The 20,000-nt window shown below is 41.3% G+C and overlaps 5 protein-coding genes and 1 long non-coding RNA gene across 8 annotated transcripts in view; all 6 read right to left on the reverse strand.

Moving 5' to 3' along the window:
- The window catches only part of LOC123508049, a 3,212-nt gene extending 2,385 nt beyond the window's left edge, over positions 1-827 (reverse strand). The window contains exon 1 of one of the 2 annotated variants that reach the window (XR_006675852.1): positions 789-827. Coding sequence is in view for 1 of the 2 variants with exons in the window: in XM_045261444.1 (XP_045117379.1) it covers positions 1-177 (177 nt within the window). In the remaining variant the exon portion in view is untranslated. Of the gene's footprint in view, positions 481-788 lie in introns of those variants that run through there. The other variant, XM_045261444.1, reaches the window with a different exon arrangement.
- Positions 828-832: 5 nt separating this feature from the next.
- On the reverse strand, positions 833-2,023 carry LOC123508050. The gene is made up of 3 exons (XR_006675853.1): positions 1,892-2,023; positions 1,011-1,142; positions 833-878 (listed from the first exon to the last, which is right to left on the reverse strand). It is a non-coding gene; the product is annotated as an uncharacterized LOC123508050 (long non-coding RNA).
- A 2,254-nt stretch (positions 2,024-4,277) lies between these two features.
- On the reverse strand, positions 4,278-7,796 carry LOC123508460 (early nodulin-75-like). Its single transcript, XM_045262212.1, has 2 exons — positions 7,669-7,796; positions 4,278-6,404 (listed from the first exon to the last, which is right to left on the reverse strand). Exons 1-2 carry the CDS (start codon positions 7,794-7,796, stop codon positions 4,421-4,423), a joined length of 2,112 nt encoding a protein of 703 aa, XP_045118147.1. The 3' UTR covers positions 4,278-4,420.
- Positions 7,797-9,825: 2,029 nt separating this feature from the next.
- LOC123508052 (nucleolin-like) lies at positions 9,826-13,075 on the reverse strand. Of its 2 annotated transcripts, XM_045261447.1 has the most exons (5): positions 13,041-13,075; positions 12,384-12,515; positions 12,170-12,250; positions 10,565-10,648; positions 9,826-10,140 (listed from the first exon to the last, which is right to left on the reverse strand). In XM_045261447.1, exons 1-5 carry the CDS (start codon positions 13,043-13,045, stop codon positions 10,065-10,067), a joined length of 378 nt encoding a protein of 125 aa, XP_045117382.1. In that variant the 5' UTR covers positions 13,046-13,075; the 3' UTR covers positions 9,826-10,064. The 2 variants fall into 2 exon arrangements, with proteins under 2 accessions (XP_045117382.1, XP_045117383.1); XM_045261448.1 differs by lacking the exon at positions 12,170-12,250.
- On the reverse strand, positions 10,655-11,815 carry LOC123508051. The gene is made up of 2 exons (XM_045261446.1): positions 11,576-11,815; positions 10,655-11,536 (listed from the first exon to the last, which is right to left on the reverse strand). Exon 2 carries the CDS (start codon positions 11,502-11,504, stop codon positions 10,767-10,769), a length of 738 nt encoding a protein of 245 aa, XP_045117381.1. The 5' UTR covers positions 11,505-11,536; positions 11,576-11,815; the 3' UTR covers positions 10,655-10,766.
- Positions 13,076-14,615: 1,540 nt separating the features above from the next.
- The window catches only part of LOC123508053 (cilia- and flagella-associated protein 251-like), a 6,163-nt gene continuing 778 nt past the window's right edge, over positions 14,616-20,000 (reverse strand). Inside the window, exons 2-4 of the mRNA XM_045261449.1 lie at positions 19,659-19,830; positions 16,943-17,607; positions 14,616-15,910 (exon numbers count right to left, since the gene is read on the reverse strand). Of these exons, the coding sequence (XP_045117384.1) occupies positions 15,808-15,910; positions 16,943-17,607; positions 19,659-19,830 (940 nt within the window). The 3' untranslated portion in view covers positions 14,616-15,807. The remainder of the gene's footprint in view (positions 15,911-16,942; positions 17,608-19,658; positions 19,831-20,000) is intronic.

A 20,000-nucleotide genomic window follows, 5' to 3' on the forward strand; every position in this document is an offset into this window, starting at 1 on the left:
GTGTGTCATGGTATCTGCCATACAGTAGTCGGTGGTGCAGTGTGTCATGGTATCTGCCATACAGTAGTCGGTGGTGGAGTGTGTCATGGTATCTGCCATACAGTAGTCGGTGGTGCAGTGTGTCATGGTATCTGCCATACAGTAGTCGGTGGTGCAGTGTGTCATGGTATCTGCCATACATTAGTCGGTGGTGGAGTGTGTCATGGTATCTGCCATACAGTAGTCAGTGGTGCAGTGTGTCATGGTATCTGCCATTTCCTCTTCGTTTACGTAGTTTTTGTAAAGCTTGCTTGTTTTAGTATTTGTTTATCATTGTGAGTTGCTTTGATATTTCGTTAGTTGACGTTCATTGTCAGTTTTGTAAGGTTAGAAAGTCTGAAATGATAGTGATGAAGATGATGATAATAAAGATGATGATGATAATAATGGTGATAATGATGATGATAATGATGATAATGGTAATGGTGATGATAATAATGATAGTGATAATTATTATTACTATCATTATTATTATTATTATTATTATTATTATTATTATTATTATTATTATAGTAATTAATTTTGCTATATTAATCATTATTATTATATTAATAATAATTACAGTAGTAATAATAATAATAATAATAATAATAATAATAATAATAATAATAATAGTAATGATAATGATATTTATAATAATAATAATATTAATAATAATAATAATAATGATAATAATAATAATATTAATAATAATAATAATAATAATAATAATAATAATAGTAGTAATAATAATAATAATTGACATTTACCGTTTGCTTATAAGATGGTCTTCCTCCTCATCGTCCTCATCATCGTCATCCTCTTCCTCCTCCTCTTCGTCCTCCTCCTTTAAGGCTTCCCTGCGCAACCGTCATGGGGTAAGATTAATTCATAGTAAGGTGGAGCAATGCTCAGTAATACCTGGAGTAACCAGTGACAGGGAACTTTCCCTGCTGCCAATTAAGGTTACCCTTACTCTCACATACTCGTACCTCTTCACCACGTGTTTGGTGTCCTCTTGGTGCGTGTTCGCCTTTGTGTCTTTGGCTCCTCCGTTGCCGAAGAACCATAAGGCGTCAGTGGTTCCGATAGCTACCAGAAGCAGCAGAGTGGCTACGGCGATCCTGAGGCAGGGCAGCGCCGACGCGGCGGAAACATAGAGCAGCTAATCAGAACATTGTAATGTGCAGGTGGTGCACAGCTGACTTACACTAAGGTTTTTGTTTAGACTCAACTGAGGACTGTGTTCAGAGGGCAAAGAGGGTTATTGTGTGTTACTGTCATTATTAACTTGTACTGTGTTGCACGAACACTTAGTGGCGAGACTGGAGGTGTTACTTTTGATGTGTAGGCATCCCTTACCGCCAGACATACAGAAACACACACACACACACACACACACACACACACACACACACACACACACACACACACAGCTCAGTGGTTAGAGCGCTGGCTTCACAAGCCAGATGACCGGGGTTCGATTCCCCGGCCGGGTGGAGATATTTGGGTGTGTCTCTTTTCACGTGTAGCCCCTGTTCACCTAGCAGTGAGTAGGTACGGGATGTAAATCGAGGAGTTGTGACCTTGTTGTCCCGGTGTGTGGTGTGTGCCTGGTCTCAGACCTATCCCAAGATCGGAAATAATGAGCTCTGAGCTCGTTCCATAGGGTAACGTCTGGCTGTCTCGTCAGAGACTGCAGCAGATCAAACAGTGAATTACACACACACACACACAATCACTAACAAGCTACATTAACTTGGGTGTAGTATAGTATCTTGAGAGAAGACTTAGAAAAGACAGAGGAGGCGAGTTGAACCAGACCAGATAACAGTGGAACATCGAGGCGGTGTGTAAAGGCTGTGAGACTCACCTCATGTTGGCTGGCGTAGTGCTGCGTGGAAGTGTGTGTGTGTGTTTCTGCGTGGGGCTTATGTACACCCGTTATCTTCCAACACAACGCTGGTGACGTGGACGGTGGATGGTAGGTCAGTTCACACACATAGTCATACATACACCTGTATTCCAGCCTCCTTTTGTGAGTACTCATCCCCAACCCTCGGTCAGCCTCCTGGGTGGCTTCCTTTTTTGCTTTAACTCTTCTTCATTTTTTCAGACATTGAAATGTGTATAATTGGTATCATTCTGTGTTATTCATTTCATTGTTATTCAAGGAAGTTCTCGGTTCCTTCCCCCCCCCCTCCACCCCACACTTGTATTTTGTGTAGCGCGTCACAAACACAGGTGTTTCTGCTCCAACACTCCTCCCTCACCTCCTCTTTCATACCGTCCTCTCGCATTTGTTCATCCCAATGATGTTGGTAATTTTTTTTAGTGTTTTAGTGGTGTACGTATATAGATAGTTGTGTGGATCATCTAAGACAGGATGAACCAAGCGAGAATGAGGGAATGGGGCCAGGTGAAGGAGGTGCAGGAAAGAGCATGCTGGTGGCAAGGCTCCTGCATGGCGGCCGAGGACACTGGGCGCGATGACGTGCTGTACAATTTGCCGGGGTGAGGTGTTGGAATTGTTGGATACGGATGGTGGTGGGGTGAGGTGTACGTTAACAAGATGAGTCTGCACAGTGTTTAACGTGCCTGAGTCAGATGAGGAATAGACAGCGCTTGCTATTGCCGAAAGTGTTTTTTTGCTTTTGTTTTTGTCGTTATTGTTTTTGGCGAAGCTTTTTGCTTCTATTTAAACGTGTTTATCCACCCTTCCCCCCGTCTCTCTCTCTCTCTCTCTCTCTCTCTCTCTCTCTCTCTCTCTGATAGAATGGAAGTAAATACAATTATATATCTTTCATGGTAGTGATTAGACATTTCGTGGTGCACAGGGCTCTTACTGGAATGTCACCATAATATTTCTTTTATATATGTTTGTACACAGTGTTTTTGTTCAACTTTTCTATTCGCTGAAATTCTGTAGTAATCATTGCCACGTACCAATCTCCACAAAATAGTAGGAATACTTAGTGTTATAGTATCCATAGAGATTAACCAACTAAAAGGATCTGTTAATGAAAGCTTAAAAGAATATCGTCCCCACGTTAGCCTCCACCAGTGGTGCTGCAGGGCTGGTGCAACATAGTAATGGTCTCAGCTGAGCTAAGCTAAGAGCACCTGTATTACTATACTTATGCCTTCTCAGAATGTGTTTACACCACAACACCACACTGAAACTGAATTTTTAGCAACATTATTAGGGATTAGTAAATGAGATGTTTTCTGTAACTTTATTGCCTTTATTCTCAGGGTGTCGGTTAACAGAGACATTTATTAATACCTTACTAGGAAACATTTAGTCTTTGAAAGAAATTTGATTTCCAGTGATGACTTTATTTTCAGTAGTTTTGAAAGAGAAGTAAAATAACCCGACAGATTCAGAAAGGAAGGAAGCGAAGAAAAATGTTCTTTTTACAGGTTATATTACCGGAAGGAAATTTTCTCTTCATGTTTTGTTCAGCGGAGGAAACTTCCTTTTCCCAGGCACTGTCCGTGAAGGAAACTTCCTTTTCCCAGGCCCTGTCAGTGGAAGAAAATTGCTTTTCTCAGGCCCTGTCAGCGGAGGAAAATTCTTTTTCTCAGGCCCTGTCAGTGGACGAAACTTCCTTTCCCCAGGCCCTGTCAGCGGAAGAAACTTCCTTTTCCCAGTCCCTGTCAGCGGAGGAAACTTCCTTTCCCCAGGCCCTGTTAGCGGAGGAAACTTCCTTTCCCCAGGCCCTGTCAGCGGAGGAAACTTCCTTTTCCCAGGCCGTGTCAGCGGAGGAAACTTCCTTTTCCCAGGCCCTGTCAGAGAAGGAAACTTCCTTTTCCCAGGCCCTGTCAGCGAAGGAAACTTCCTTTCCCCAGGCCCTCTCAGCGGAGGGAAGTTCTTTTTCCCGGGCCCTGTCACCGGAGGAAACTTCCTTTCCCCAGGCACTGTCAGCGGAGGAAACTTCCTTTCCCCAGGCCCTGTCAGCGGAGGAAACTTCCTTTCCCCAAGCCCTCTCAGCGGAGGAAACTTCCTTTCCCCAAGCACTTTCAGCGGAGGAAACATCCTTTTCCCAGGGCTTTTCAGCGGAGGAAACTTCCTTTCCCCAAGCCCTGTCAGTGGAAGAAAATTCTTTTTCCCAGGCCCCGTCAGGGGAGGAAACTTCCTTTCCCCAGTCCCTGTCAGCGGATGAAACTTCCTTTCCCCAGGCCCTGTCAGCGGAAGAAACTTCCTTTTCCCAGTCCCTGTCAGCGTAAACTTCCTTTCCCCAGGCCCTGTTAGCGGAGGAAACTTCCTTTCCCCAGGCACTGTCAGCGGAGGAAACTTCCTTTTCCCAGGCCCTGTCAGCGGAGGAAACTTCCTTTTCCCAGGCCCTGTCAGCGAAGGAAACTTCCTTTCCCCAGGCCCTCTCAGCGGAGGGAAGTTCTTTTACCCAGGCCCTGTCACCGGAGGAAACTTCCTTTCCCCAGGCACTGTCAGCGGAGGAAACTTCCTTTCCCCTGGCCCTGTCAGCGGAGGAAACTTCCTTTCCCCAGGCCCTCTCAGCGGAGGAAACTTCCTTTCCCCAAGCACTTTCAGCGGAGGAAACTTCCTTTCCCCAGGCACTGTCAGCGGAGGAAACTTCCTTTCCCCAGGCACTGTCAGCGGAGGAAACTTCCTTTCCCCAGGCCCTGTCAGCGGAGGAAACTTCCTTTCCCCAGGCCCTCTCAGCGGAGGAAACTTCCTTTCCCCAAGCACTTTCAGCGGAGGAAACATCCTTTTCCCAGGGCTTTTCAGCGGAGGAAACTTCCTTTCCCCAAGCCCTGTCAGTGGAAGAAAATTCTTTTTCCCAGGCCCCGTCAGCGGAGGAAATTTCCTTTCCCCAGTCCCTGTTAGCGGATGAAACTTCCTTTTTCCAGGCCCTGTCAGTGGAGGAAACTTCCTTTTCCCAGGCCCTGTCAGCGGAGGAAACTTCTTTAACCCAGGCCCTGTCAGCGAAGGAAACTTCTTTTCCCCAGTCCCTCTCAGCGGAGGAAACTTCCTTATCCCAGGCCCTGTCAGCGGAGGAAACTTCCTTTCCCCAGGCCCTCTCAGCAGAGGGAAGTTCTTTTTCCCAGGCTCTGTCAGCGGGGGAAACTTCCTTATCCCAGGCCTTGTCAGCGGAGGAAACTTCCTTTTCCCAGGCCCTGTCAGCGGAGGAAACTTCTTTTCCCCAGGCCCTCTCAGCGGAGGGAAGTTCTTTTTTCCAGGCCCTGTCTGCGGGGGAAACTTCCTTTTCCCAGGCCCTGTCAGCGAAGGAAACTTCCTTTCCCCAGGCCTTCTCACCGGAGGGAAGTTCTTTTTCCCAGGCCCTGTCAGCGGAGGAAACTTCCTTTCCCCAGGCCTTCTCACCGGAGGGAAGTTCTTTTTCCCAGGCCCTGTCAGCGAAGGAAACTTCCTTTCCCCAGGCCCTGTCACCGGAGGAAACTTCCTTTCCCCAGGCCCTGTCAGCGGAGGAAACTTCCTTTCCCCAGGCCTTCTCACCGGAGGGAAGTTCTTTTTCCCAGGCCCTGTTAGCGGAGGAAACTTCCTTTCCCCAGGCCCTCTCAGCGAAGAGAAGTTCTTTTTCCCAGGCCCTGCCAGCGGAGGAAACTTCCTTTTCCCAGGCCTTGTCAGCGGAGGAAACTTCCTTTTCCCAGGCCCTGTCAGCGGGGGAAACTTCCTTTTCCCAGGCCCTGTCACCGGAGGAAACTTCCTTTCCCCAGGCACTTTCAGCGGAGGAAACTTCCTTTTCCCAGGGCTTTTTAGCGGAGGAAATTTCCTTTCCCCAGGCCCTGTCAGCGGAATAAAATTCTTTTTCCCAGACCCCGTCAGCGGAGGAAACTTCCTTTCTCCAAGCACTGTCAGCGGATGAAACTTCCTTTTCCCAGGCCCTGTCAGTGGAGGAAACTTCTTTTTCCCAGGCCCTGTCAGCGGAGGAAACTTCTTTATCCCAGGCCCTGTCACCGGAGGAAACTTCTTTTCCCCAGTCCCTGTCAGCGGAGGAAACTTCCTTATCCCAGGCCCTGTCAGCGGAGGAAACTTCCTTTCCCCAGGCCCTGTCAGCGGAGGAAACTTCTTTTTCCCAGGCCTTTCCAGCGGAGGAAACTTCCTTTTCCCAAGCCCTATCAGCGGAGGAAACTCCCTTTCCCCAGGCACTGTCAGCGGAGGAAACTTCCTTTCCCCAGGCACTGTCAGCGGAGGAAACTTCCTTTCCCCAGGCCCTGTCAGCGGAGGAAACTTCCTTTCCCCAGGCCCTGTCAGCGGAGGAAACTTCCTTTCCCCAGGCACTGTCAGCGGAGGAAACTTCCTTTTCCCAGGCCCTGTCAGCGGAGGGAACTTCCTTTTCCCAGGCCCTGTCAGCGGAGGAAACTTTCTTTTCCCAGGCCCTCTCAGCGGAGTGGAATTCTTCTTTCAGGTTTTGCTTAACTGAGGGAAGTTTTTTCTCCGATATCTCGCCAGTGGAGGAAGTTCTTCTTTTTTGGATCTTGTTGTCAGACTTGTTCTTTGTGTATGAGATGCCTTGATAAGTAACATCATCCAGTCGTACCATGGTGGGGAATTTTTGAGTGAAGTCTTTGTGAAGCCTTTGAGAAGAAACAATGAGTTAATCATTTATTATACTATACGAAATTCTTTACTTTATTTCATATATATTCTCATGTAAACGTTTTTAGCTTAACTTGTTCAGATGGTACCTGGTATTCGTATGTTTACTTTTCTCTCTTTGCATATTTAACATTTGAATTATCGATTTGACTCGTTATTTTATGCTTGACTTTTTATTTATTTATTTTATTTATTTATTTTTTTTACTTATATATTGGAATAGTTTTGGCTGTTTTGTGTCAGCGGCGACTCTACTCTTCAAAAGATAAATTACAGTGCACCTTTCATGTCATTGTTAGGGCAGTATAGTCGTGTATTGGTCCAATGGCAGTGTTTTATAACATAAGATGCTCCTCAGAATGTGAAGGCATCTTTGTATCTTAAACATGAGATTGTTGTGCCGTTACGTCTCCATCGGTTAGTGATGTATCGATCTCCAGGAAATTGCACCGCCGTCAATTGTTCTAATTCATTATGGCTCTTCGCTATTGTGTTGGCCTCTCTGTGCCTTTGACTCATATGAATAAAGCATTGGTTTGAACACAGCATTATCTCTACCTGACATTATCAAATACTCACCATTATATGCTAGTATTTCGCAATTGTTACACCCCGCACTCATGAAATGTTTTCTCCAGCGTGCTAGCAATTCAGCATCGAAGTTTGAGAAGATCCGCTAAACTTAATGGAAATGCGCAGAGACAGCTATTTGACTGACCGATACCACAACTCAGGTACATAGTCGTGGAATTGCCGTTACAAAGTGTTACTGGCCGAAGCTATACCCTTTCTCAATACTGCCAAAAATGTTGCTGTGATTTAAGAATACAATAAGTGACCTTTCATCCTCTAAGGAAGTCCACATTTCCATTTAGGCAACGTTTTCGAGACAGTAAAGAGCTTCTTAGAGTACCTTCCATTGAATAATAAGGAGTGTATACTATATTGGGATTACATTAATTTTGCTATTGTTTTTCTTATTACTCTTCGTAATAACTTATGTACCACCACACTTTTCCTATTTGTACTCCTATCATGCTCGAGCTGCGCCTCTGGTTATAATTACTCACGTGAACGTCTTCATGACAGATTTGTCCCTGTCAGTGTTGTAGTAGTCTGGCAGAACGAAGGCCACGCTGGTGCTCGCCAGACCCACCAGAGCGAGGAGTGTCATGAAGGACCTTGTGGAGGAAGACATGGTGGAATGAGTTACCTTTTTGCTTCCAGCCAATCCCAGATTGATGTTAAGTCACGATGAATACTTGTCATTTTAAGTGGTATGAATTATTGTTAATCCCAGAACCAATCAAGTTACCTCATGCTAGTGGCTGAAGAACAGTTGCACAGCAGAGAGCTGGTCAGCAGTGACTGAAGGGACGCCCTCCAATGGATATATTTATATGACTAATTTTACTATCATTTGAATATCAAATGCTCACGACACATATGTTTGTATGTGGTAATCACATGCATAACACTGACATATATATGAGAATGTGCAATAAAAGGAAAAATTTACTTAAAGTTATGTTCACTGGAGAATTGTAATCTTAGTCTCTTCTTTTATCTATACCTAAAATGTGCAAAATACGCTTCACTTGAATAACGTACGTTATTCAAGCGAAAAACTAGACACCAGCCGAAACAATAAATACTCCAAGTGAAGTCTAATGTCTTTCATCAAGGGGAACTGTAAACTTACTATTAAAACCAGTGTAACCTCACTGAACACCTTTGTGTCTCACAATACAAGGAGCAGTCGCAGCTTGCCATCTAAAGACGACTCTCTTCCTTCACACAAAATTATACGCACGCATTTACATCGCTTGCTTTCTTCTTCCTCTCATCCCTACTCTGGCCAACTCTGTAACGCAAGAATTACCAGTACTCTCAATCATTCATCCCTTTCACTGGTAAACTCTGGAACTCCCTTCCTGCATCTGTATTTCCGACTTGCTACGATTTGTCTGCTTTTAAGTGGGAGGTATCGAGGCATTTGCTCCCTAATTTTGGCTGATGCTTTTCCTCTTTGTGGAGAGCCAGCGCTCAAGTGGGCCTTTTTCTTCTTCTTCCCTTGGCTGGTCCTCTTTCCTACATAAAAAAAAAACTTCACAAAAAAATCGAAATTAGATATAGCAGCTCCTACACCAAATTTGGAGTATTCTTCTGGGAAAGGGACCGTAAATGTCCCAAGGTCGGACTGCTCTATCTATAGCGATTGGAAATGTCTTTCCCATCAACTTATAAGCGGATGATACCACCTTGCACTTTTTGATGTCTTTTCATAGACGATCAACCCTTCAGGAAATAATCAGATCACGTAGGGAAATCACAGAACGCTTGACTCCTGATCTCTCAAAAAATTTCCGAAGGTGGCTGAACGAGCTTAGCATTGTTCAGTGTCACTAAAAGAAAAAGAAAAAAAAAAACTCAATTCCTTCATCTATTAACTCGAGACAACCTTGCAGACAACTATCCCCTCGTCATTATTGACAGTCAAATGTTTTTTTCTTCTATACAGAACATCCTCTATCTTTTGTTATTTACATATAATCTAAACTGGAAACTTCACATCTCATCGCTAGTAAAAACAGCTTCTATGAAGTTATGTTATCATTCGTGTCTACCTGCTTACTCTGCGTACAGGGATGGCCGGTATCCATCCCTCTATGGAATATGTTTGACAATGAAAGGGAGCGTTCTTTTCATACTGTTGTTTTAGACATCGTGAAATCAAAAGCTTTTCGTTTCATCAACTCCTCTCCTCTAGCTTATCTTCAAATTCTTTCTCATCGCTACATTGTTGCATCTTTTGTTATTTTTTACTGTTATTTTCATGCCAATTACTCTTCTGATGCTAAATGCATGGCTCCCTCCTATAGCGGTCTCACTGCATAGGACTTTTATTTCATTGTCACCCATATTCTGTCTACCTCTCCAATTCAAGAGTTGACCAGCATTCTCAATAATTGATCCCTTCCTCTGGTAAGTCCTGGAACTCCCTGTTTGAATGTCTATGACTTGAATTTTTTCGAGAAGGAGGCCACAAGACACTTGTCCTTTTTGGCTAACAGCTTGAACTACGTAGAGGGCTGGCACTTCAATGAGCCTTTTTGTATTGCATGTTTGCCCTTGACGATGCCCTTCCTACTAAAACAAACAAACCTAAGGTGTGCGAATGGTCTTGTTGACAGGTATTGAATGTGTAGAGGAGACAAGGTGAGAAATCATTGCTTTTAGTTTTATTGATGGTCAGTTAGTACAGGTGTTACAGATGTAGAGATGATACTGGCGAGGAGGTCGGACCTGCAGACGTGAAGGTCAAAGATCTAAGGACTAAAGATGCCACAAGGGTTCCGTATCAATTTTGAATCTCCAGATGTAGTACGAATGTAAGTGATGACGATTACAGGTGTTTTATACACTGACTCCCTCTCGTGGCTGCCTTCTTCATGAACTTGGCTGATTACTCCTCATCCTCGTCATCCTCTTCCTCTTCGTCATCGTCATCCTCATCCTCTTCGTCAGCGTCTCCAGTATCTCTGTCAAGGTAATTGGGATTTCAGTGCTACGTTGGTCCCTGTCGTGGTTCAAGGCATCCCTACAGTATGTTGATGTGTTTGTACGACTCGCGCCAGAAATGGTGTCATTGATTACTGAAGCTGTCATATACGGATGCACTTTGATAAAGGTTCTCTTTTAGTTTTGTTCGTCTTGCGTTTCATTATCATGTTAATTGTTTTGACAACTTTAAAACCAATGAGCTTTGCTGTGCTTATTATTTTTTCTTTCAATGTGACTTCGTAAAAAAGAAAAAAAGTAAAATGTATATATATATATATATATATATATATATATATATATATATATATATATATATATATATATATATATATATATATATATATATATATATATATATATATATATATATATATATATATATATATATATATTACATATTACCTCTTCACAATATTATGTTCGTCTTCATCTTCCTCCTCCTCTTCTTCATCATCCTCGTCATCATCCTCGTCCTCGTCCGCCTCTCTGTCGATGCGATTAATGTACGGTAATGAATCAGTCACATTGTTCATGTTACTTTCTAAGTTACATAGAAAAGGAAAAGTCTTCATCGTGTAAATAGATAAAAAAAAAAAAAGATGCATTAGTCGGTGGTGGAGTGTGTCATGGTATCTGCCATACAGTAGTCGGTGGTGCAGTGTGTCATGGTATCTGCCATACAGTAGTCGGTGGTGCAGTGTGTCATGGTATCTGCCATACAGTAGTCGGTGGTGCAGTGTGTCATGGTATCTGCCATACAGTAGTCGGTGGTGCAGTGTGTCATGGTATCTGCCATACAGTAGTCGGTGGTGCAGTGTGTCATGGTATCTGCCATACAGTAGTCGGTGGTGCAGTGTGTCATGGTATCTGCCATACAGTAGTCGGTGGTGTAGTGTGTCATGGTATCTGCCATACAGTAGTCGGTGGTGGAGTGTGTCATGGTATCTGCCATACAGTAGTCGGTGGTGCAGTGTGTCATGGTATCTGCCATACAGTAGTCGGTGGTGCAGTGTGTCATGGTATCTGCCATACAGTAGTCGGTGGTGCAGTGTGTCATGGTATCTGCCATACAGTAGTCGGTGGTGGAGTGTGTCATGGTATCTGCCATACAGTAGTCGGTGGTGGAGTGTGTCATGGTATCTGCCATACAGTAGTCGGTGGTGGAGTGTGTCATGGTATCTGCCATACAGTAGTCGGTGGTGGAGTGTGTCATGGTATCTGCCATACAGTAGTCGGTGGTGCAGTGTGTCATGGTATCTGCCATACAGTAGTCGGTGGTGCAGTGTGTCATGGTATCTGCCATACAGTAGTCGGTGGTGCAGTGTGTCATGGTATCTGCCATACATTAGTCGGTGGTGCAGTGTGTCATGGTATCTGCCATACAGTAGTCGGTGGTGCAGTGTGTCATGGTACCTGCCATTTCCTCTTCGTTTACGTAGTTTTTGTAAAGCTTGCTTGTTTTAGTATTTGTTTATCATTGTGAGTTGCTTTGATATTTCGTTAGTTGACGTTCATTGTCAGTTTTGTAAGGTTAGAAAGTCTGGAATGATAGTGATGAAGATGATGATAATAAAGATGATGATGATAATAATGGTGATAATGATGATGATAATGATGATAATGGTAATGGTGATGATGATAATGATAGTGATAATTATTATTACTATTATTGTTATTATTATTATTATTATTATTATTATTATTATTATTATTATTATTATTATTATTATTATTACTATTATTATTATTATCATTATTAATTTATTAATTATTTTTGCTATATTAAACATTATTATTATTATATTAATAATAATTATAGTAGTAGTAGTAGTAATAATAATAATAATAATAATAATAATAATAATAATAATATAATAATAATAATAATAATAATAATAATAATGATAATGATAGTTATAATAATAATAATAATAATAATAATAATAATAATAATAATAAAGAAGAAGAAGAAGAAGAATAGTAATAATAATAATAATTGACATTTACCGTTTGCTTATAAGATGGTCTTCCTCCTCATCGTCCTCATCCTCTTCCTCCTCCTCCTCCTCATCCTCCTTTAAGGCTTCCCTGCGGCAACCGTCATGGGGTAAGATTAATTCATAGTAAGGTGGAGCAATGCTCAGTAATACCTGGAGTAACCAGTGACAGGGAACTTTCCCTGCTGCCAATTAAGGTTACCCTTACTCTCACATACTCGTACCTCTTCACCACGTGTTTGGCGTCCTCCTGGTGCGTGTTCGCCTTTGTGTCTTTGGCTTCTCCGTTGCCGAAGAGCCATAAGGCGTCAGTGGTTCCGATAGCTACCAGAAGCAGCAGAGTGGCTACGGCGATCCTGAGGCAGGGCAGCGCCGACGCGGCGGAAACATAGAGCAGCTAATCAGAACATTGTAATGTGCAGGTGGTGCACAGCTGACTTACACTAAGGTTTTTGTTTAGACTCAACTGAGGACTGTGTTCAGAGGGCAAAGAGGGTTATTGTGTGTTACTGTCATTATTAACTTGTACTGTGTTGCACGAACACTTAATGGCGAGACTGGAGGTGTTACTTTTGATGTGTAGGCATCCCTTGCCGCCAGACATACAGAAACACACACACACACACACACACACACACACACACACACACACACACACACACACACACACACACACACACACACACACACACACACACACACACACACACACACACACACACACACACACACACACACACACACAGTCACTAACAAGCTACATTAAATTAGGTGTAGTATAGTATTTTGAGAGAAGACTTAGAAAAGACAGGGGAGGCGAGTTGAACCAGACCAGATAACAGTGGAACATCGAGGCGGTGTGTAGAGGCTGTGAGACTCACCTCATGTTGGCTGGCGTAGTGCTGCGTGGAAGTGTGTGTGTGTGTTTCTGCGTGGGGCTTATGTACACCCGTTGTCTTCCAACACAACGCTGGTGACGTGGACGGTGGATGGTAGGTCAGTTCACACACATAGTCATACATACACCTGTATTCCAGCCTCCTTTTGTGAGTACTCATCCCCAACCCTCGGTCAGCCTCCTGGGTGGCTTCCTTTTTGCTTTAACTCTTCTTCATTTTTTCAGACATTGAAATGTGTATAATTGGTATCATTCTGTGTTATTCATTTCATTGTTATTCAAGGAAGTTCTCGGTTCCTTCCCCCCCCCCTCCACCCCACACTTGTATTTTGTGTAGCGCGTCACAAACACAGGTGTTTCTGCTCCAACACTCCTCCCTCACCTCCTCTTTCATACCGTCCTCTCGCATTTGTTCATCCCAATGATGTTGGTAATTTTTTTTTAGTGTTTTAGTGGTGTACGTATATAGATAGTTGTGTGGATCATCTAAGACAGGATGAACCAAGCGAGAATGAGGAATGGGGCCAGGTGAAGGAGGTGCAGGAAAGAGCATGCTGGTGGCAAGGCTCCTGCATGGCGGCCGAGGACACTGGGCGCGATGACGTGCTGTACAATTTGCCGGGGTGAGGTGTTGGAATTGTTGGATACGGATGGTGGTGGGGTGAGGTGTACGTTAACAAGATGAGTCTGCACAGTGTTTAACGTGCCTGAGTCAGATGAGGAATAGACAGCGCTTGCTATTGCCGAAAGTGTTTTTTTGCTTTTGTTTTTGTCGTTATTGTTTTTGGCGAAGCTTTTTGCTTCTATTTAAACGTGTTTATCCACCCTTCCCCCCGTCTCTCTCTCTCTCTCTCTCTCTCTCTCTCTCTCTCTCTCTCTCTCTCTCTCTCTCTCTCTCTCTCTCTCTCTCTCTCTCTCTCTCTCTCTCTCTCTCTCTCTCTCTCTCTCTCTCTCATCATGTCACAACAAGTAAGGCCATACAGACGTACTAGTCGTACTGTATAGTACCATCTTTTTCACCCGTACTCTTCATACCCGGCACTTGCCTTGCACTTACTGACCTGACACACACACACACACACACACACACACACACACACACACACACACACACACACACACACACACACACACACACACACACACACACACACACACACACACACACACACACACACACACATATATATATATATATATATATATATATATATATATATATATATATATATATATATATATATATAGATAGATAGATAGATAGATAGATAGATAGATATAGATATATAATGCGACATATCAATTTGTAGTAAAATCACAGCATAAAGCTCATAGGAAATACGTAAATGTATGTCTAAACTTCAGAGACAAGTTAAAACACACACACACACACACACACACACACACACACACACACACACACACACACACACACACACACACACACACACACACACACACACAGCTTAAATACTTAAATGAGATGAAAAAAATATTTCTCTTATTCCTTATAGTAACAAAGGGTTTTTCATCATTTTAGGAAAATATATAGTTGTAGGAAAGTTAAGCTTTATTGATCTTATGATGCTGTGACAAAAAAAGATAAAAGAGTAACCATTAATTTATAGCGGAAAACAAAGTAAACAAAAAAAGCAAAAAAAAGACTCATAGTTTAATACAGAGGAGGCAAAAATGAACTTGAAAATGTAGAAAATAGATAGATACTTTTTCGGCTTATATCACGAGAGAGAGAGAGAGAGAGAGAGAGAGAGAGAGAGAGAGAGAGAGAGAGAGAGAGAGAGAGAGAGAGAGAGAGAGAGAGAGAGAGAAGCTCAGTTTTATCTTCTCTGTGCCGCATAACTTTTTGAGAGACTGTACAAGAAAAGTAAGTGTGTGAAAAGTTACAATTGTTTACGGGAACTGTGGTCTAGCTATGGAAGCGCCAGTGCACCGCTACAACGGGCTCTCTGTCTGCCACGACGCAGAACACAAAGCAGCACTCACGCTCACCAGCTACAGTTTAGGGAGAAGGACATGAACTTGGTATGATTGTTATTATTTTTTTTTTCGCGTACTGGGAGGAGATCACAAGCACGAACAACGACGGTAGGGAAAAATAAATAATAGATAGCCTGTTCTCAAACTCGTCCCCCTTCTCCTCTTTGGAATAAGTAAAGAAACAGATGATTAGCGAATGAATAGATAAAGTGCTGATAATAGTGAAATAAATAGATGATTAGTTAATTGAAATGAGATAAAACATGTGAATAGAGTTGAAAAAAATAATAATAACATAAAGATGACATAAAGAATAAAAAAAGATCGAACAGCATGAACATAAAGTAACACACAGAAACAACAACGAGAGCAGAGAGGCGTAGTAGTGTTACACATACACACGAGCAGGACTGAAGGAATCATAAAAACTAAAAGCCACACAGAACCTCAGTAAGTGGCATAATTTTGTCAGAAACACTCACTAGATAAAAACATTTTAATAACGCTATTACAGCAACATTAACACAAAATACACGCATCACAGAGCTCCCTTGATGGTGAGCAAACACTGGAACGAGAACACGGTTGAAATTTTACTAGGCAGAATTTGGTTTAACATGGCGTACACATCTTGTGGGCTACAATTAACACTTAGCGAAGCGATTAGACTTTAAATATAATCAAACACCCTTCTAGGGAGAGAGAGAGAGAGAGAGAGAGAGAGAGAGAGAGAGAGAGAGTTGTCATGATTTTCACACCATCACCCACTCCCCGACTTCATCTTCGTCCTCCAAAACTTCAGGTTCTCGAAATCTGGCAGCCATCAAATAGTCACCAGCGGTTCTCTTCTGTTTCCTGCAAAGAAAGAGAGAGAGAGAGAGAGAGAGAGAGATTGATTTTTCAAATTATTTTTTTCATAACCATGAATGTTGAAATATATACATGAACACTACAAAATCATAAGAAATCAATATTAGAGATGCTACGTCATGGCTTTTGAGCAGATGTGACCCAACACCTGGTGATTATTCACTGCGCCACAACACTGTATGTTACGTGGAGCCTAACTGACTGCAGTGCTCCCTAGCGGTGGATTTCTGAGTCACTGGAGAAGATAAACTTATCGATTTTCCACGAAGTTATTATAGATAAGACCACGGTGACTTATTCCGCAACCATCTCATTTACATTTCTGGTCCATTAACGGTGACTCAGAGTGTTTAATGAGGCAGTTTAGGACATAGCATTTATAAGGCATGAACAACGTAACCTCTTTGACCTTCCAGCATTACACAACCGTGACAACATAGTCCTTATCATAACATTTTCTGGGTGTCTAAGAGAATATTGTAAACCCTTATAGGAGAACATTTACTTGAGAGAGCTGTAGTTATTATGCTTATTATTATCATTATTGTTGTTATTATTATTATTATTATTATTATTATTATTATTATTATTATTAGTAGTAGTAGTAGTAGTAGTAGTAGTAGTAGTAGTAGTAGTAGTAGTAGTAGTAGTAGTGATAATAATAATAATAATAATAATAATAATAATAATAATAATAATAATAATAACGATTTTAATGATAGTGATAATAATAATAATAATGATAATAATAATAATAATAATAATAATAATAATAATAATAATAGTAACGATTTTAATAATAGTGATGATAATAATAATAATAATGATAATAATAATAATAATAATAATAATAATAATAATAATAATGATAATAATAATAATAATAATAATAATAAAAATAATAATAATAATAATAATAGGGGATAGTAGTAGTAATTCTTTGCACTTAGAAGATGAAATAGTAACATGCTAGTTAAAACAAAACAAAAATTATGCACTGCCATTATGATTACTTACTTTGCAATCTTTGTTTTTTCTTTGGTCTCTTCTGAGCTGTCTTTGCTCTCACTGCTTTCACTGCTCTCGCTGCTTTCGCTGCTCTCGCTACTAACACTGCTGCTTTCACTGCTTTCACTGCTTTCACTGCTTTCACTCTCCTTGCTTCCCTTGAATTTATTGTTATATTTCTTCGCATTGTATTTCTTCCCCATTTCCTGCTTCTTCTGCCCCACTGAGCTGCTACCATCTTTCTTGCTCTTTGCTTCCTTGCCTTTCTTCTGTTTTTCCTTTTCCTGCGATGGTTTGCTACCTTTTCCTTTGTTCTCCTCTTCTCCGTTACTTGGGGCACTTCTTTTGTTCTTCTCTTGCTTTTCTTTATCGTCTTTCTTCTCCTTACCCTTCTCTTTCTCGTCTTGTTTTTTACCTTCATCCATCTGCTCATTTCCATCGCTCTTTTCGTCCTCCTGTTTTTTATCTTCCTTTTTGTCACCATCGCTATCACTGCTCTGTTGGGACTGGCCATTGTCACCTGAGTCAGAAGCATCGCGTACAATCCTGCTGTATGTCGGCGGCCAGTATGTGTTAGTGGCGGGCCAGTCGTACGAGGTGCCCCAAGCGCTCCCTGGTGCATACGCTTGGCTCCAGAGGTTACCTGTGGCCACACCTGGAGTCACCCACTTGTTCTGGCCACGAAGAGAGTAAAGGAAGTTGTAAAGAAACAATTGTAGATGTAGGGAGCAAAGGAAAAAATATACGTAGGAAGTGTTTGCGTTAAAAATGGCAAAATGCGTCGTGTATTCCATCTGTTACAATCCTGATGAAATGTGATACACCGGCTCTTTTATATATATATATATATATATATATATATATATATATATATATATATATATATATATATATATATATATATATATATATATATATATATATATATATATATATTTTTTTTTTTTTTTTTTTTTTTACTTATTTGTCCTAACCAAAACGGTTATTAAGGAAGTTTACGTTTATAGGCAGCAAGGCAAAGAAATATAATCAATATGTGAGCGATAGAAGTGAAAAATTTGTCTTGTGTGGTACATGTTGATCTTGAGAAGCCTTTTTTTTTTTTTATAGCTTTTACCAGCTTCTAGCCACGGAGAGAATAAAAGAGATATATAAAATGAGTTTGTGTGAACAAAACACATATACGTGGAATATAAGTGGAATGCGTCGATGGGAGGAAACACGAGATGAAACAGAAGTTCAGTCTTACTTAGTTTAGAGTAATATACCGTGCTTAACCGCCTCAGTACCGTGACGCGTTTCCCTATTCATTCTGCTTACTATTTGGTGATTTTATACAGCTGCAGAAACTCATGTGGGGATTAGAATAATGAAGACTGTGTCCATTAATTTTCTGATCTCCATAGACGTTTCCTAATGTCAATAAAATAGTCTAATCGTACACAAATCTCAAGATAAAAATGTGTCCCGGTACAGAAGAGGTTAAGCCTGCGTGTTTAGCGTTGCTCCTTATTTTCTGTTCATTTATCGATTGGGAGGATTGTTGTGGATACCGTTAGCAAATCAGAGGAGTGAAGACTGAAAGAAGACAGAAGCAGAGTGGGAAAATGGGTGCAGGCAGGTACTCACATTATGAACACTACTGTACTGATATAAAGTAAGAAAGTAAAGCGCCTCCTCCTCATCGTGTGGTTCAACTCACCACACTTTAAGATCAATACCTTTACCTTGATCAAATGAAGTAGTGACATATTTTTTTCTTATTTTAATTACCTAGATCTACCAACAATAGGGAAGGGGGAGGAATTAAAGGAATATATGGAACAAGTGTGTGTGTGTGTGTGTGTGTGTGTGTGTGTGTGTGTGTGTGTGTGTGTGTGTGTGTGTGTGCGCGCGCGTGCATGTTCAATTGGAGATGGAAATTAGAAGAAAAATATTGAGTTATGGCCTTTTAATAGTGAATTTGTTGCTTAAAAAAGGCAAGCATTGTTTCACAGCATAGGTTATAGTGCATAATGATAACAATAGTCATAGTAATAATAATAATAACAATGGTAACAGTGATAATGATAATAATAAAAAAAAAAATATATAATAATAATAATAATAATAATAATAATAACAACAACAATAATAAAGAATAAGGCTGGGGAAATATGGAGATAATCTTAGTCTATTCTTTCGAGTTGAATACTTACGTGTCAGATAAAAGTTAGGTTGGAGAATATAATGCAAAAATCTCATTCTAAATATTTACCAACCTTTTACCTTGTTTTTCATTGCTTTAACAAGTCTACGGAAGGTCATACATATACCAGGTGATATTTTGTGACATTAATTTTACCTGACATGCAAATACTAACCCCGGGAGAACAGGCAAAGGTTATATCTATGTTATCCAAAATCCGAACAAGAAAGAAGGAACACAGTCACGACACAGCAACGAGCTCACGTACAGCGCCAAGGAATACACGTTCATCCCTCCACTGGTGAGCTGTGCATGGCCCCTCTATACCTGTTCTTGTGTTGCCTCTTTCCTATCACTTGCATTACTTAATAAAGAAAAGTATATATATTAAGACAACTCTTGAAATGAATTGGTAAAACTGTATTGATTCATTATCCGACCTTTTTTTTTGAGGGGAGGCGACATGTTGATCGAGCTTAAATGAAAATAAAAATATATAAAATAAGGTAATAAAGATGATAAGGGAGACACACGTACCACCATCTCCTGCGCCTCCTGCTTAGCTATGAGGGACTTGCCGCTGTCTGAAGACACCGGGTCAATTACATCGTCGTAGTATTCGCCACTCGTCCCCCACCAGAAGCTTGGCAGGCCGTCCACCACCACTGCCGCTCCTACCACCACCACCACCACTGCCACCGCCGCTTGCCTGTTTATTTCATGCATAGTGGTTGTGGTATAAGAGAGAGAGAGAGAGAGAGAGAGAGAGAGAGAGAGAGAGAGAGAGAGAGAGGGTGATCATTGTTGTAGATTTTGTTGTTGTTATTATTATCAATTGATTAATTAACATGTATTTATTGTAATTGTTTATACTACTGT

This window comes from Portunus trituberculatus, chromosome 24 (assembly GCF_017591435.1).
Source record: "Portunus trituberculatus isolate SZX2019 chromosome 24, ASM1759143v1, whole genome shotgun sequence".
NCBI lineage: Eukaryota > Metazoa > Arthropoda > Malacostraca > Decapoda > Portunidae > Portunus > Portunus trituberculatus.